The sequence below is a fragment of the Buteo buteo genome, chromosome 4, assembly GCF_964188355.1.
Source record: "Buteo buteo chromosome 4, bButBut1.hap1.1, whole genome shotgun sequence".
Classification (NCBI taxonomy): domain Eukaryota; kingdom Metazoa; phylum Chordata; class Aves; order Accipitriformes; family Accipitridae; genus Buteo; species Buteo buteo.
The window spans coordinates 25,789,287-25,804,074 of NC_134174.1; the positions used below are offsets into that span (position 1 = coordinate 25,789,287).

The window sequence follows — 14,788 nt, forward strand, 5'->3', positions numbered from 1 at the left end:
AAGAGCTCTGCAGGCTGGCACCAGTCAATATTGCACTCTCTAAAAACAAACAACAACAAAACAAAACCGTGACCCTGTATCCTCCTTTTTTTTTTTTTCCTTTCAGAGCTCATCCCTGCCTCAGCATTTTGTCTTGTCAGAGCATGAAGCGCAGGTGATCCGTACCCTGACAACTTTTGCGTGTGATGAACGCCTGTTCAGAAATAGTCCAGACCTGCAAGACTGGTGTCATTTTTATGGTTTTAATCATCATAACTCACATTTTATTTACTCACGCCTTTGTGAGGAAACTAATTAACTTTTAGACACTGCCTCTCCTTTTTTTGGGGGTTGGGGTGGAAATGTGTTAGAGACTGAAAAACATTACGATTCAGAGCTCCCAGCCATGAGGGAGTGGTGGAGAAATCAATGAAAGCAAAGACCAACAGCAGCAACATCAACTGAAAGTTGGCTTTCATTCCGATCATGTACTTAAGCGACTCTCCAAGTCTACGCCTCGGTCCTAGGAATGACTAGTCCCTTTTTGGAAGGACAAACTTTTTCACTTAAAAGTCCTAGACCGAAGACTCCGCTGAACGGAATGGGGATTGTGCCACGGGACAACATGCCATCAACACTCTTAATGGGGAAGGAAAAAAAAACAACCAACCAAAAAAAAAAAATCAAGTTTAAGTACCAGTTCCCATCACGTTTCACTCATTACATTTCTACTGGCATCTAGGTGCTCAAAAGTGAACTACAGGGACACCACATATTCCTAAAAATTCAGTTATACATAAAAACATAAAAGGTTATTTCCAACTTGCCCATTAAATCCGTATGAACAGAGAGAAGAGAAACACTCGACCCTGAAGAAGCTAACAGGCAGCTCTGAATTTACCAGACAGGAAATTTCATTCTTTCACCTGAAACAAAAACACATCACGGGACCAGTTCAGGAACAGGGCACGATCTGTTAACAGCAATTTTTCCATCAGCTTTTCTGCACTAGCAGCAGATTTGCCTTCTCTGTGGGTTTAATGTGGAGCATCTGTAGTGCCCTCGAACTCGCAAGTGTTTCTCTCCACTCCCCCAGCCCGATACGTGCGATTACCTGAGCAGCAAGCGGAATTAACCAGGCAGGATTTTCTTCGTGTGACGCGGAAGGTGACACTGGGAAAAGAGGAGACAAAGAAATGAACCTGCTTGTCACACCCAGCCAACGGTGAAAAGACAGGGGAGGATTCTGCCGGAAGGGCTCTGCACCCCAGGAGCTCCCGCCGGCCGGTTTCTCTCCCCCTTGCCGGGTAACGAGGGGACGACGACACCTCGCCCGCGCCCCCTCGCAGCGGGGGCTGCCTCAGGAGAGCTGGGGGACCCCCACCTCGCTTCTGCCCGCAGGAACAGACCGGGAGAGACCCTCCACGCAGAGAGAGGAACGTGGTGTGGATTGCATCCCCGACGGAAGAGGCCGCACTCCCCACTGGCAGAAGGACAACTCACCTCCCTGCTGCTCGGAGCTGCTTGCTGCAGACAGCCCTGCCTGCGCCCGGCCGCTCTTCCGCCGTGCTGGGAGCGCAGTCCGGCCGACGGACGCTCCAGCGAAAAGACGCTCCAGCTAATCGCGCCTCCTGCTCGTTACAGCCGCAGGTACTTTTGCCTCTGGCTAACGCATGCTCCAGACAGCGGACACCCCGCCTCGTTCCAGCTCCCGCTTGCTACAGTTCTGGCTCGTTGAAGCCCCAGCTCCGCACTGAAGCTCCGGCTGATTTCAGCTGCTTCTCCTTACAAGCTCCAGCTACGTGCAACGGTCTGGGCTTTCCATAAGGTTATCTATCAACCGCTGTCAAAACCGGAGCATTAGGATTAAACATCAGAGTTACACGCCAAGTAAATATCCGTTAGTTTGGGCGATTAATTACTTAACAACTATTCTGAGCGGTGCAGAAAGAAGAGCTGGACTCAAAGAGGGCACGTGGGGTCCGAAAAGCGCCTTGTCCCCCACAGACCATCGCAGATGTTGAGCTCGGCCTGCTGCGTGCCGGCCTCCCAAACTTCGGCGTCCGACACAACCAGACCCCCATCTACAGGGAGGGACCACGCACCCTGCCCGCCCTCTGCTTCTCCCCGCAGCCCCCAACACCCTCCCACCCGCCTGCAAAACCAGCCAAGCCGGCTCCCGCTTTTGGCCCCCACACCAGCTGACTCGGGGCCCATTTGGGAGCCAAAAAACCCGGCTGCTGAGCCTGTTCTCAAGGCCCGAACACGCAGGGCCGGACCTCTGTTTCTAGGCCCAAAGCCGCGCAGCTTGGTCTATTTCGAACCCCAAATCAGACACGCGAGCCTGTTGTCAAGCCCCAGGAACAGAAAACTTGTTCTCCGTTTCTGACCCTGCAGTGCCCACGGGTGACGCCGAGCGTCGCCACCCCACAGCCCTGCACCCCCGGGGCCCCACACGTAGTTTCGGGGAGTGCTCGGGACCTGCGGAGGGCCCGGCCCCACGCCTCTGCGGGGCAGCCCCAGCACAGGCAGGGCGTTGCTTCTCGATTGCCGTTTCAGGCTTTATTTCCCCGCCATCACCGGCACGGCCAGGCCCCCACCCCAAACCCCCCAGCCAAAGCACCCCCACAGGTAGCCGGGCCCAGCCACCCAGAAAACAAGAAAACCAAAGAGGGAACAACAAGACAGACAACGTGGGGAAAGGCAAGGAGAAGGACACAGAAACAGAGAGAGCCCGGGAGGGAGAGGGAGCAGGACAGAGAGATGGAGCAAGAAAGGAAAAAAGGACAGGAGGCAGAACCAAGGGAAAGAGAGACAAGGACAGGGAGCAGGACAAAGGGACGGAAGAGGAAAAAAAAAATAGCGACGGGCTGCAGGACAGAGATGAAGGGATTAAATAGACACAGGGAGCATGACAGAAGGACAGAGAAAGACAAAAGGGACAAAGAGCAGGCCAGCATCAGAGGGGAAAAAACCAACTGCAATGGGCAATGGGAGAGAGATATGGAAAAAGAAAAAAATACTGAGGAACAGAAAAAAGAAAGAAGCGACAGCTAGCTGGACAGGGGGACACAGTTAGAAAGGGTGGGAGAGGGAATGGGGCAGAGAAAGACAGACAGAAAAGGTAGCGCAAGAAAGCAAGGCACAGGGACAGCAAGGCAGGGCAGGGGGGAAGGGACAGGGGTCTGGACAGAGATGGAGAAATAAGCAGCAAGGACAGAGGAAAAGAGACAGAAAGAGGGACAGGGAACATGGCAGAGAAGGAAAAATCAGGACAGCGGCAGGACGGAGATAAAAAACTGGGACTGTCCTCAGGACAGAGAGGAATACGAATACGAGCAGGGAGCGGGACAAAGGGATACAGCGAGAAACGACGGGACAGGAAGCAAGACAGCGCGACAGACAAGAACAATGACAACGAGAGAGAGAGACAGAGACCGTGAGAAGCACAGGGGGTTGGGGAATTTAGAAAGAGAGGTATCAGCAGCCCTGCAGAGAGAGGGAGGGTGAATAAAAAAGGGGCAGGAAGCAGCACAAAGGGTCACAGAGAGTAAGAGATGACCAGGAAGGAGGACGGGGACAGTGAGATCCAGAATGACAAAAATAAACAGCAACAGCGAGCAAGACAAAGGCATAGAGAGAGAAACAGAAAGTAGGAAGAAGAGAGATAGGAAGGCAGGGACACAGAGCAGCACATAGAGGCGCAGAGAGGAAAAGAATGCCAGGGAAAGGGCCAGAGAAATTGGGAGGCGGGGAAAGAGGCGGATGCAGATCAGGACAAGGAGATGGAAAAGGAAAAAACAGCAACTGGCTGCAGGACAAAGACGGGGTGGGGGGGAGAGGAAGAGGGAGTAGGACAAGAGAACAGACAGAAGAGGAGAGGCACAGGGAAACAAAATAAAATAAATAAAAAAAAAAACCCAAACGTCACAGCAGCATGAGAAAGCGAGGGGGAGGGAGGGAGGGAGCAGGACGCACAAGAGGAGCGACAGGGCCCCGAGGGCCCAGGACTCACCACAGCTCTCGCTCTTGGAGCTGCCAGGAGGCCTTGCCAGCTCAGATGCTTCTTTCTTCTTCTCTCCTCCCTTCCTCTTCTGTAACTCCAGTCGCTTGGCTGTCCTCCACATAACGAAACACACGAGCGCCTCGCAGCTCTTACGAGATGAGGCCTCCTAGACACGTAGCCTCGCTCGCTCACTACAGGGCTGTACCGCGCTGCTGGTCAGGCATACAGACCCTGGTGGTCTGACCTGCTGTGGACTACGAGGAGGGATCCTCCCACACCCAGAGAGGCAGGCTCTCTCTTGCCTGCAGCGGGAGGCAGCTGCCGGCCGGCCGGCCTTCCGTTTCTTCTTCTTTACCTTTCTGTGGCCTCTCCAGCTTCAGCAGCTCCCGTCCACAGCCAGTAAGTGCTCCGCCTGTCTCTCTGTGCTCCTGCGCCACGAGGAGAGGGAGGCCAAGCAGAGACAGCCCACGCGAGCCTGAGGCTGCTGCAGGCATCCCCGGGGACGAACGGACAACTGCACTCACAGTGTGGCCTCTGGGAGAGGGAAAGAGGCAGCAGTGACTATTATTACCGTAGCTCGACCCTGGCCGGAGCCCCTCCTTCCGCAGGGGCTTCCGCAGACACAGCTCGTTCCCTGCGCCGCTGCTAACGGCACCCACGTTAAGGGAGACTCGAGAACATCGGAGGGCCAGCTTGCTGCCCTCACGACAGGGCTCGGGGGCTGCCTGCGGCTACAGCACAGGCTTCAGGGGAGGGGCTGGAGCTGGGGGCAGCCGCACGGGCCGAGCGGGGCCGGGGGAAGGCGCCGGGGGAGCTCCGGCGACTCGGAGAGGCGCCCGCTGGCCGCGCCTGGGGGGTGCCCGCCTCCGTCCCCTCTTCCCTTCTATCGGCTGTCGGGGAACTGCCCGGCGCTGCCCTGGCCCGGCTCGCCTCCGGCGGACCGGGAGCCTGCCGCGGCGGCCGCCTCGCAGCTTCCCGTCCCGCCAGCCCCGGGCGGCCGGCGGGCAGGAGGCACCCCCCCGCCACCGCCACCGCCCCGGCCCCCGCCGGAGGGGATCGCTCGCCTCACCCGCGATCCCGGCGCTCGCCCGCTGCTATCGAGACCCGCGCCCTTCCCGCCGCCGCCACGCTGCTCCCGGGGACGGCGCATGCGCCGGAAGGGCCGGAGCCGGCGAGCGAACGCCGGGCTGCCCCACGCGCAGGACAGCGCATGCGCCCGGGAGGCGCGGGCGCAGCGGGAAGCCCGCGGAAAACCACGCGAAACCGGCAACGCTCCTGGGTCTGACTTGGTCGGACTCCGGGGGCCGCGGCGGCAGCGAGGACTACGCCGCGCCCGAGAGCCGCGCTGCTACCCGGCCGAGTCCGCGAAAACTACAGCTCCCGGCATGCCCCGGGAGCAGCCTGCCCTGCTGCCTGACCCCGAGGGGACGCCGCTTCCGTTTCCGCCCGCCCCCACGCCGGCGCAGCCGCAGTTCCCGCCCAGCCCTCCCCGCCCCCCCCCCGCCCGGCTCCGGGCAGCGCCCGCCGCTCCGCCACGGCACGGCCCCGCTGCTGCTCCGTGCGTCCGACACGGACCCCGCCGTCCTGCTCGGGGCTTTCCCCGGAACCCGCCGGGCGACTGCGCAGCCCCGCCACGGGGCCCGGTGAGCACCCCCACCCCCGCGCGCACGTGCTCCCAGCCGCCCTGTGAGCCGCCCCCCCACCCCGCGCGCACGTGCTTCCAGCCCCCCTGTGAGCCCCCAGCTCCCGCCCCCGGCCTCGGCACAGGCGGCCCCCACCTCCCCCGGGCCACTCCCGCCTCCGACGTTCGCGGTCCGAGGGGCGCCCGGCCCCGCTCACCTTCTCCCGAGGGGCAGCCGCAGCCCGGCCACCGCTCCGCTCCTGCCTGGGCTCCCACCGGCCCCGCCCCGGCCCCTCCCCCGGCAGCCCCCCCTTTCCAGGGAGGGGCCGTCGCCGTCAGCCTCACTGCCCGCACCTGCGGCTCCTCCAGCCCCGGCCCGCAGCTGGGGGACCGAAATCCGGAACAAAACTCCTCGACACCCATGGGAAGTTAAGCAGCAGGCACTTCCTTGATTGAATGAAAGATGTCAAGAGTCATCTCATTTGGAAGAGGTGTTAACTGCGGTCAAAATACAGATTTTAATACCAGTCTTATTTTAGTTCTAAGACTTGGCGATTGCCAGGTATCATCTTTTCCATCTACCCAGGTCCACCAGCGAGGCCACAAGGGAGATTTCTTCCAGAGAGAGGAGAGAGTTATTAAGGCTGAAGTCCACGATTTGCCTTTCTCCTTCATGAAAAGGTAAGTGGATCATATATCATCACTAGTCACCCAAACAGTTAACCCTGAACTTTTCACCTGTCCTTTAATACAGTCAACTCCAAGCTAAATGTTTTCCGCTATTAAGAGGGGACCAAAGATCATGTAAAATATTATTATACTTTCTACAAATACATCCCCATCTTAGAGCTTTAGCTACTAGAGAAAGTCTTTGGAGTTTGGGGTCAGAGGAGCTGCAAGTATAAACCTTCATTCAGCTCTGTTTAGGATGTGTGATTTTTCTCTGGTTGTCTAAACCAGTCTAAATTTCCATAGATGGTCCCGACTCTGGGTGGCTCTAACAAGGATCCTGGAACTCCAGTAAATTCTAAACAGCGTTTTATATTTTAAATATGATCCCAAGTTCCTTTCTGCACTTGTCTCTACGGTTTTGGCAACTGACAGCCCCAAGGGGTGCTTGTACAAGTTCCTCCCGAAGGGCGAGTAAATTAATTCTTTTGTCCATGAGGTGGATGGTTTGGTAATGTTATAATTCACAACGCTATAATTCCTTCTTTCAAATTTTAAAAAAATAATTGCCTTTTAAATCCGTGTAGCGTTCGCTACATATCAAGGTGCCACGCGTAGATCACTGGTCGGTCCGGACCAGGGAAAGAGACAGATAACACACACAGTGTGAGCGCCAACTTCCCCTTTTATTGCGCAGTTAATTCCTTTTATACTAACAAGGGGAGGTGGGGTTACAGGTACATCACAAGGCTGCGACTAACCCTCTAACCTTCCGTGACATCGCGAGATCTTCCAAACGCCGACCCCTACAAATCCGTCCCATTTAATTTGCTAAAATGATTCTCATTGTTCTGCATCTTTTCTCAAGTTTTGGTTAAATTCAATGTCAGTATTCTCCACGGAACTAGATTTTCATCTGACTTTGGAATCGGAAGGCAGGCTGTTACTGAGGTTCAATTTTGTGTCTTTACAAAACTTTGAATCAGTTACAAAAGTAGATTTTTTTTTTTTAATCCAAATTACCAAAACGGTTAATATCAAGATTAATAGCTCAAACAATAATTGTTTCATTTTGTTTATCTCATGTTTGGAACCCCTCAAAAAAACCCACATAAACCCTCTAAACACACAAAAAGATTACTGCCCTCGACAATATTCCTAATAGCAACCCCAATAGTATAAACTTTACACAGCTGTTTTCCCAAATAGATAACGTGAAACTTACTTATAGATTTTCAGTTTTAAAGGGCCAGTTTCTTTAGACTTCTAATTTCTTGTTGGTGCTTTCTTTATTCTTGAATAATGAAGCCAAGGTTCTTCTCCCAGACCTTTACTGCTATAAGGGTTGTTAAAATGACTCGATACGGTCCTTTCCACTTCTCCGTGATTTTATATATATTCAATCTCCTGGTCGGAAGGGATGCGCTGCTACGTCCAATTCTAAGGGTCCAGCTGTGGAGACATACTGACAAAGTTCCTGAAAAGAATTGCTTAAAGAAATCATAACACCTTTTAAAAACATATCTCCAAAGGCACTCAAGATACTCAGAACATAGGACTCTTCATATGGTCTTTCATACAACATTTCATAATGACTTAAATATTCTTTCTCTTCTGGCTATACTCTGATTCTTAATAGAGCCATGGGTAATGCTTTAACCCATGTGAGGAGTGAGGTTTCCTGACAAATTTTACTCGACTGTTGCTTAAGGGTATAGTTCATTCTCTCTCTCTCTCTCTTCCCCCTGCCCCCCCCCCCACTTGCTTGTGGTCTATATGGGGTGTGATAGTCTCAATCTATAGATAATACTTTGCTCAACTTGTCTCATAATCTTTGCTATAAAATGAGGGCCATTGTCAGATGACATTCTTACAGGCACCCCACATTTTGGTATTATCTCTTTGAGCAAGACTTTGAGTACTTCCCTTGCTTTGTTGGCGCGACAAGGGAAAGCCTCCCTCGGGCCAGCCAGTAAAGATATCAACTAAAACTAGGATAGATCCTTCTTTTCAAGGCAATTCTATAAAATCAATTTGCTAATATTCTCCTAAAAAAATTTCCTTATTTCATAATCCCAAAGATGATCTTATTACTGATTCAGGGATAATTTTATATATAAATTTCACATCTGCTTATAATTGTTTAAGCAATCTTTATCGTATTTCACTTTCTGTTCCCCAGTATACTTTGTGATGTTCAGCTCGGGCAACTTCTCTTATTATTGTGGGTGGGACTATTATTTGACCTGTCGGTGTTACAGCCTATCCTGTTTCATTTTGTTAGCCTGCAATCTAATAATTAATTCTTCATCTTTTTCGTTATCATTTGGAGTTTCTTTAGGCAACTTTATACTTTTCTCTGGAACTAGTGCTAGGATGCCTTTTTCCGCAGCCTCTTTAGCAGCTTTATCAGCCAGTCGGTTACCTGCATTAGGACCGGTCTTACCTAACTGATGTGCTTTACAGTGCATTATCGTGACTGCTGTTGGTTTTTGAATGGTTTCTAACAATTTCAGTATTTGTTCTGCGTGCTGAATGGTGGCTCCTTGTGCAGGTAACAGTCCTCTTTCTCTCCGTATCGCTCCATGTGCGCGTACTGCTCCAAAAGCATACTTTGAGTCTGACCTAGTGTTGACTCGCTTTCCTTGACTTAGTTCCAGAGCTCGAATAAGAGCTATCAATTCAGCCTTTTGGGCAGATATCGTCGAAGGCAAAGTTGGCAACGCAATTACCTCCTCAGTAGTTATTGTCTATCTTGATAAACGTTTTCCTTCACAGATGGAACCGCTTCCGTAGGCATGTAGTTCCCAATCTGTTTCTTCTAGCGGCACATCTCAGAGATCCAGTCGGCTGGAGTAAACTCTTTCGATTGTCTGCAAGCAGTCACGTTCCAGTTCTCCTTTAACTTGATCAGTTGTTGAAAATGCAACAGGGTTAACGGTGGTAGTAGTTTTTAGGTAAACATCATCTTGTTCCAGCGACACCACTTGGTATTTCAGCATCCTGCTAGGGGATACCCAATGCCCCCCTTTCTGTTTTAGCACAACAGTTATCATATGGGAAACGTACGGTAATCCTTTGTCCTCAGGTTAAACTTACGAGCTTCCTGGATCAGTAGCACAGTTGCAGCGACGGCTCTCGGACGACCAGAGCATCCCAGACTCACATTATCTAATCGCTTCGAGAAGTAGGCCACAGCTCGCCCACTTGGCCCTAAACATTGGGCCAGGATACCCAGAGCTATACCTCTTCTTTCACGAGCAAAAAGTTCAAGTGTCTTTGTGAGATCTGGCAGGCCTAGGGCTGGCACCCCTATTACAGCCTGTTTCAATTCTTGGAAAGTAGCTTTGTCGGCATCGGTCCAATCCATTGTTTGAGGTTTTGAGCTGCTCCTATAAAGGTCAGGCCAGCAAGCCACAATTTATAATCTACAGGTGACACCACTCAACCATTCCCGGAAATGCTCGTCATTAATTTTTTTAGTCTTAGGTTCAGGGAGACGACAAATTGCCTCTTTTCTCTCAGTTCCCAATTGTCTCTGTCCTTTTAGGATTTTAAAACTCATTTAAATAAGTTTCTTCTTTCTGGGTTATTTGGGGTTTTTTTCTTTTGACACTCGATATCCACCGATTCCCCAAAAGTTCAAAAAGTTAATAGTTAGCTTTGTGCATTGTTCTTCCATCTCAGCTACAATTAACAGATCATCTATATATTTCGGCAAGATTTCTTGATTATTTTCTTTCTTCCAAATCTCTAATTCTCGTGCCAATTGATTTCCAAAAATGGTAAGACTATTGTTAAAGCCTTGAGGCAAGGCTGTCCACGTATATTGTGTTTTTCTCCCAGTCTCAGGATTTTCCCATTCCAAAGCAAAAACCTCTTGACTACTGGGATCCAAGGGAATACAGAAAAAGGCATCTTTTTGGTCTAACACTGTGAACCATTCTTGTTTCTCCGTTAGGGCTGCTAACAAAGTATAAGGATTTGCTACTACTGGATGAATATCTTGTACTATTTGATTTATTGCTCTGAGGAGGTCTTGAACTAATCTATCATCTTTTTCATTAGCCTTTTAACAGGTAAGATCGGGGTGTTATATCTGGATTCACATTCTCTTAACAATTTGTATCTTAAAAATGTTTGTATTACCATTACTAACCCTTTCCGACTTTCCGGTTTTAGGGGGTATTGTTTAATTCTTACCGGATTTGTTCCTGGCTTTAAATCAACTCTCACAGGTTCTGCTTTTCGGATTTACCGGGAACTTCCCAGTCCAGACGATTGGAATTACAGCATTAGACTTTGACTGGTATAATCTTCTGCTTTCAGTAACCATCCTGTTAACGACAAAACCACTGTTTCGATACGTTTAGTTTCTGGAATTAAAATTTTAATCTCTCAATTTTTAAATTTAATTTCTGCCTCTAGGTTCTCAAATAGATCTCTCCTTAACAGGAGTTTAGGAGAATTTGGCAAACACAAAAACTGCTGAGTGACCCGTTGCTTTCCTAATTTCATTGTTAAAGATTTAAAGAAGGGTCTAGTTTCTCGTTCACTTGTTGCACCGACACCACCAATTTCTTCAAAACTTAACTCTCCCTCTAAGGTATTTAAAACTGAAAAGGTGACTCTAGTGTCAATTCAAATTCAGTTTTCTGTTCTCCCAGTTTAGCTGTAACCAGAGGTTCTGCTGGGAGACTCCCCTCCGGTCCCTGTCAGATACGTTCACTTAAAAAGAACAAATCTACATATGGCACTTTATTCCATTTACTCTCTCTCCTACAAAACGACAGTAATTGCAATATAGTATTGTAACTCAAAGTTCTGTTTGTTTACCATTTTTCCTGCAATTCACCCCAATGTGCCAATAAACGTCCCAACGGTGATGTTTTTGGTATCTTTTCATCAGCAGTTCCATTTCCCGCACTCTTATTCTTAAACAATTTTGCTAATGCCTTTATACTTATATACATTCAAATACCAAATACCAAACAAATGCAAATGACAGTTGTCCCAAATAATACACAAAGTCCAACCCAGCAATAGCTTTCGCTTATGACTTACCGGCAGACGCCTAGGCTTCCACTGCAGACGGGTACCCTCCAAGCCCCAACCCTGTGAAGCTTTTGCCGTGCCTCATGGGCAGGCTTTCCAAACAAATTCCAAAGCAGTGGCGCCTTACCTTTTTTCCAGGGAACGCTGCGAGGAGCTTTGCGAGTCGAGGGTGACGGTTCTCCCCGAGAATACCTTGGTGCCGGCTGGAGTTCGATCGACACTCGATCTCGTCCAGTCTCACTTGCAAGGTCCCATCTAGGTCGCCAAAACTGTTACCGAAATCCAGAATAAAACTCCTTAACACCAACGTGAAGTTAAGAAGCGGGCACTTTATTTATCGCAGCGCTGGGGACACGGGGGATCACTCCTCCAAAGGCGTGTCCCACTCAGTATCAAAATCCATCAGTTTTTACAGACTTTTCCTGTCAGGTCATTGATACCTAAGCTCCTTCCGTAAAAATGCGTACTATGCTCGTTCTTAAATTTAACCTTTATAATGATTGGTCCTTTGATTATATAACCTTATCAATATTCTTATTTAAAAACAATCATTGGTCAGTTACACGTAGCTCTGCTGACTGGCATCTTCGATACTCAAATCGAGATGGGAAGGGTAAGGGGGTTTCCAAGCAGCAAACTGGTGTCCACGACGGTTTCCTTAGTTTCCTGAAACAGAACGTAGAAAAACCAGTAACCTCCTGGTGAGGTTTCTAGGGTTAGCTCTTTCAAACTTTAACAATATTAAAGTTCCTAGAGTCATGCATAACACAGCTCCTAAAGTTTCTATGGCTACGTTTTGAACTTAACAATCCTCTACGTTATGCTTCACAATTTTACTTCTTAATCAAACCTAACTCTTCTATGTGATTAAATTTTGATTTCTTTACCAGAATATTTGCAACAGCTGGAGCCCAGCAGGAACAGGGGGGCACGGCCCGACCCCCCAGTGCCTCACCTCCTCCTCCCCTGAGCTACCTCACGGCCCCTCGCCCTGTGCAAAGGGAGCGCCAGAGGGCTTTGTGCCAGAGGGGCAGCTCTGTTCGGCAGGGAACGCCGCGTCCCAGCGCACCAGATGCCAGCGGCCCACCTGCAAGCGAGCGATACCCTCCGACCCTGGGGCTCAGTTGGGGTGGGCGCACCTTTCCTCACCTCTGTGCTGTCAGAACTCTGCTCTCCTAATCCTGCACGCACGCAAGGCTTCTTGTGCGGGGCTCGTCTCTTATCAAAGAGATGCTGCATGGTGTTCCTTACCACCCCGCCCCCCGGCGTGCAAAGCAATTAGACGCGAAGCAGGGAAAGCAAAGAGACCTGTCGGGATATTAGTAGTCCTCAGCAGATGACCGTAGAGCCCTCGAGGTTCCATCTTTGCTCCCTACAGGAGCGTGGCTCCGCACTCCTTGCCGCTCCCGCCAGCAAGCGTCACAATTGCCCTTTGCTGCCTGCAACACGCTGTACCTGCACGGCCCCAGTACTGCCGCTTACAGAGCAAGAGGCGCTCGCTATAAAGCGGCAATGAAGAACAAGGACGGCCCGTCAAGATGGCAGGAGGAACATAGAGAGCCTCCGCATTAGCCAGGCAGGGCTTGCAACTCACCTCGTGTCGTGGTTTAACGCCAGCCAGCAACAAAGCCCCACGCGACCGCTCACTCACTCCCCCGCCCCCAGTGGGACGGGGAGACAATCGGAAGGGTGAAAGTGAGAAAACTCGTGGCTTGAAACGAAAACAGTTTAATCATTAAAAAGAAACAACAACAACTTGTAAGGAAAAGAAGAAGAAAAAATGACAGAGAATGGGGTGCAGGCAGCATGCCAGGGGTCTGGAGCCTGACGGATGGGGGGGCGGGGGGGGATGTGGAATATGGAGGAGGGAAAGGAAGCGGGGGGGGGGGCAGGAGATAGGAGAGCAGGGAATGCAGGGGGAAACCACTCGCGTGGGTTAAAAACTCGCATGGGTGAAGGGGGCGGGCTGGAGCAGCAGCGGGCATATGGGGGAGAAACACACACCGGGTAGAGGGTAGGTGAGGGTACAAAGATGCATGGGGGGGCATGGGTAGGGATGACCTACCCCAGGGAGTCCACCCAGGATGATCCACAGCAGGTAACTCGCCTGGGATAACCCGCAACAGAGCATCCACACCAGATAATCCACACTGGGAGGATCCCCAGTAACGCCCCTCAAACTGCCTGTGCTTCACCCCCAATCTTCCCCAAACTGGGGAGTTTTTTGCTTTTTCAAAATACTCAGTTTGGGGTGTGTTTCAGTGCTTTTCCACAACATAAAAAGGGGTGATCTTTTGGGTGTGGTTTGTGCATGAAAATGGGGTGGGTTTTTTGCTTTCCAGCTGCACAAATCCAGGTGGATTTGGCTTTCCCAGGAGTCCCAAATTTGTTTGTTTTTTCCATTGCAGACCCAGAGTCAGGGGGTTTGGGGTTATCCTGGCTTCAGCTGGAATAAAGGTCATTTTCTTCTGAGTAGCTGGTACAGGGCTATTTTAGATTTAGGATAAGAATAATGTTGACAACACCCCGATGCTGTAGTTGTTGCTAAGGAGTGTTTAGACTAAGTCGAGGACCTTCCAGCTTCTCATACCGGCCTGCCAGCAGAGGCTGGGGGTGCACAAGAAGAGTCACTGAGCTAAAGCAGGATGCAAGGTAAACAGGTCAGCTCGAAATACACCACGTCCTTTAAAAGTTAAGAGTGATTTGAACACTTAAAATCAGCATTTAGGCTAATCGATACCATTTTGAACACCTTCTTAGCATACAAGTAAACACTCTTGCCGGTGTTGGAAAACATCTCCTCCCTTCCTTACAGCACTGCTGCAGGGAGATAACCCTGGGAGGCTGCGGGATGAGGTCGTACACAATCAGAATCTACGCTTACGGATCCGCCACAACAGCTGCAGCCCTTGCGTTGCTGCTGCTGCTGCTTTGCATCTTGCTTGTTTGGTGAATAAAGCTGAAAGTGAAGTGGAAAACTTCAAAGAGCAAAATAAAAAATAAAGAATAAATCTCAATAATTCACTTTACACTAAAAAGGCGTGCCCATGCTTATATACCTCCAATAAAAATACTTATACTGTAAAAGTATTTGATTTTCCTTTTCCATTATCTTAACTTGCACAGCTCTGAATTCATACCATTAAATTATCTCTCTCCAAAGTACACAGTTATAATGGGACTAGGGGTTTTTGTGCGTGTTACAGAACGCGGAGGGACACCTGGCCAGCTGAGCTGCCCAAGGGAGGTGCTACTGAACTGCCAGGGAAACGCACCATTGAAAGCCAGACAGAAAGAAAGTACTTCAGAGCACTCCGTCAAAACATCAGAAAAAAAACCCCATAACATTCAGTTGCCTCTCTTTTTAAACGTTTAGAAAAATACCTAACTGCTTACATACACCTAACAAATCACATACTACAGCTATTTAGCAGTTAGTTTAAACAATGCAAGTCAAT

At 50.2% G+C, this 14,788-nt stretch overlaps 1 protein-coding gene across 9 annotated transcripts; it reads left to right on the plus strand.

The window, feature by feature from the left end:
* Nucleotides 1-5,355: 5,355 nt before the first annotated feature.
* On the plus strand, nucleotides 5,356-13,173 carry LOC142029861 (uncharacterized). 9 transcript variants are annotated; one of them, XR_012650047.1, is made up of 4 exons: nucleotides 5,356-5,628; nucleotides 6,169-6,287; nucleotides 10,237-10,354; nucleotides 11,469-12,309. XR_012650047.1 is itself a non-coding variant. In XM_075025023.1 (3 exons), the coding sequence occupies exons 1-3, from the start codon at nucleotides 5,371-5,373 to the stop codon at nucleotides 12,507-12,509; spliced, it is 642 nt and encodes a 213-aa protein (XP_074881124.1). In that variant the 5' UTR covers nucleotides 5,356-5,370; the 3' UTR covers nucleotides 12,510-13,173. The 9 variants fall into 9 exon arrangements, 4 of the variants coding, with proteins under 4 accessions (XP_074881124.1, XP_074881125.1, XP_074881126.1 ...); XR_012650045.1 differs by having other exon boundaries at nucleotides 12,221-12,309; XR_012650049.1 differs by having other exon boundaries at nucleotides 6,193-6,287; nucleotides 12,221-12,309.
* The last annotated feature ends 1,615 nt before the right edge of the window (nucleotides 13,174-14,788 follow it).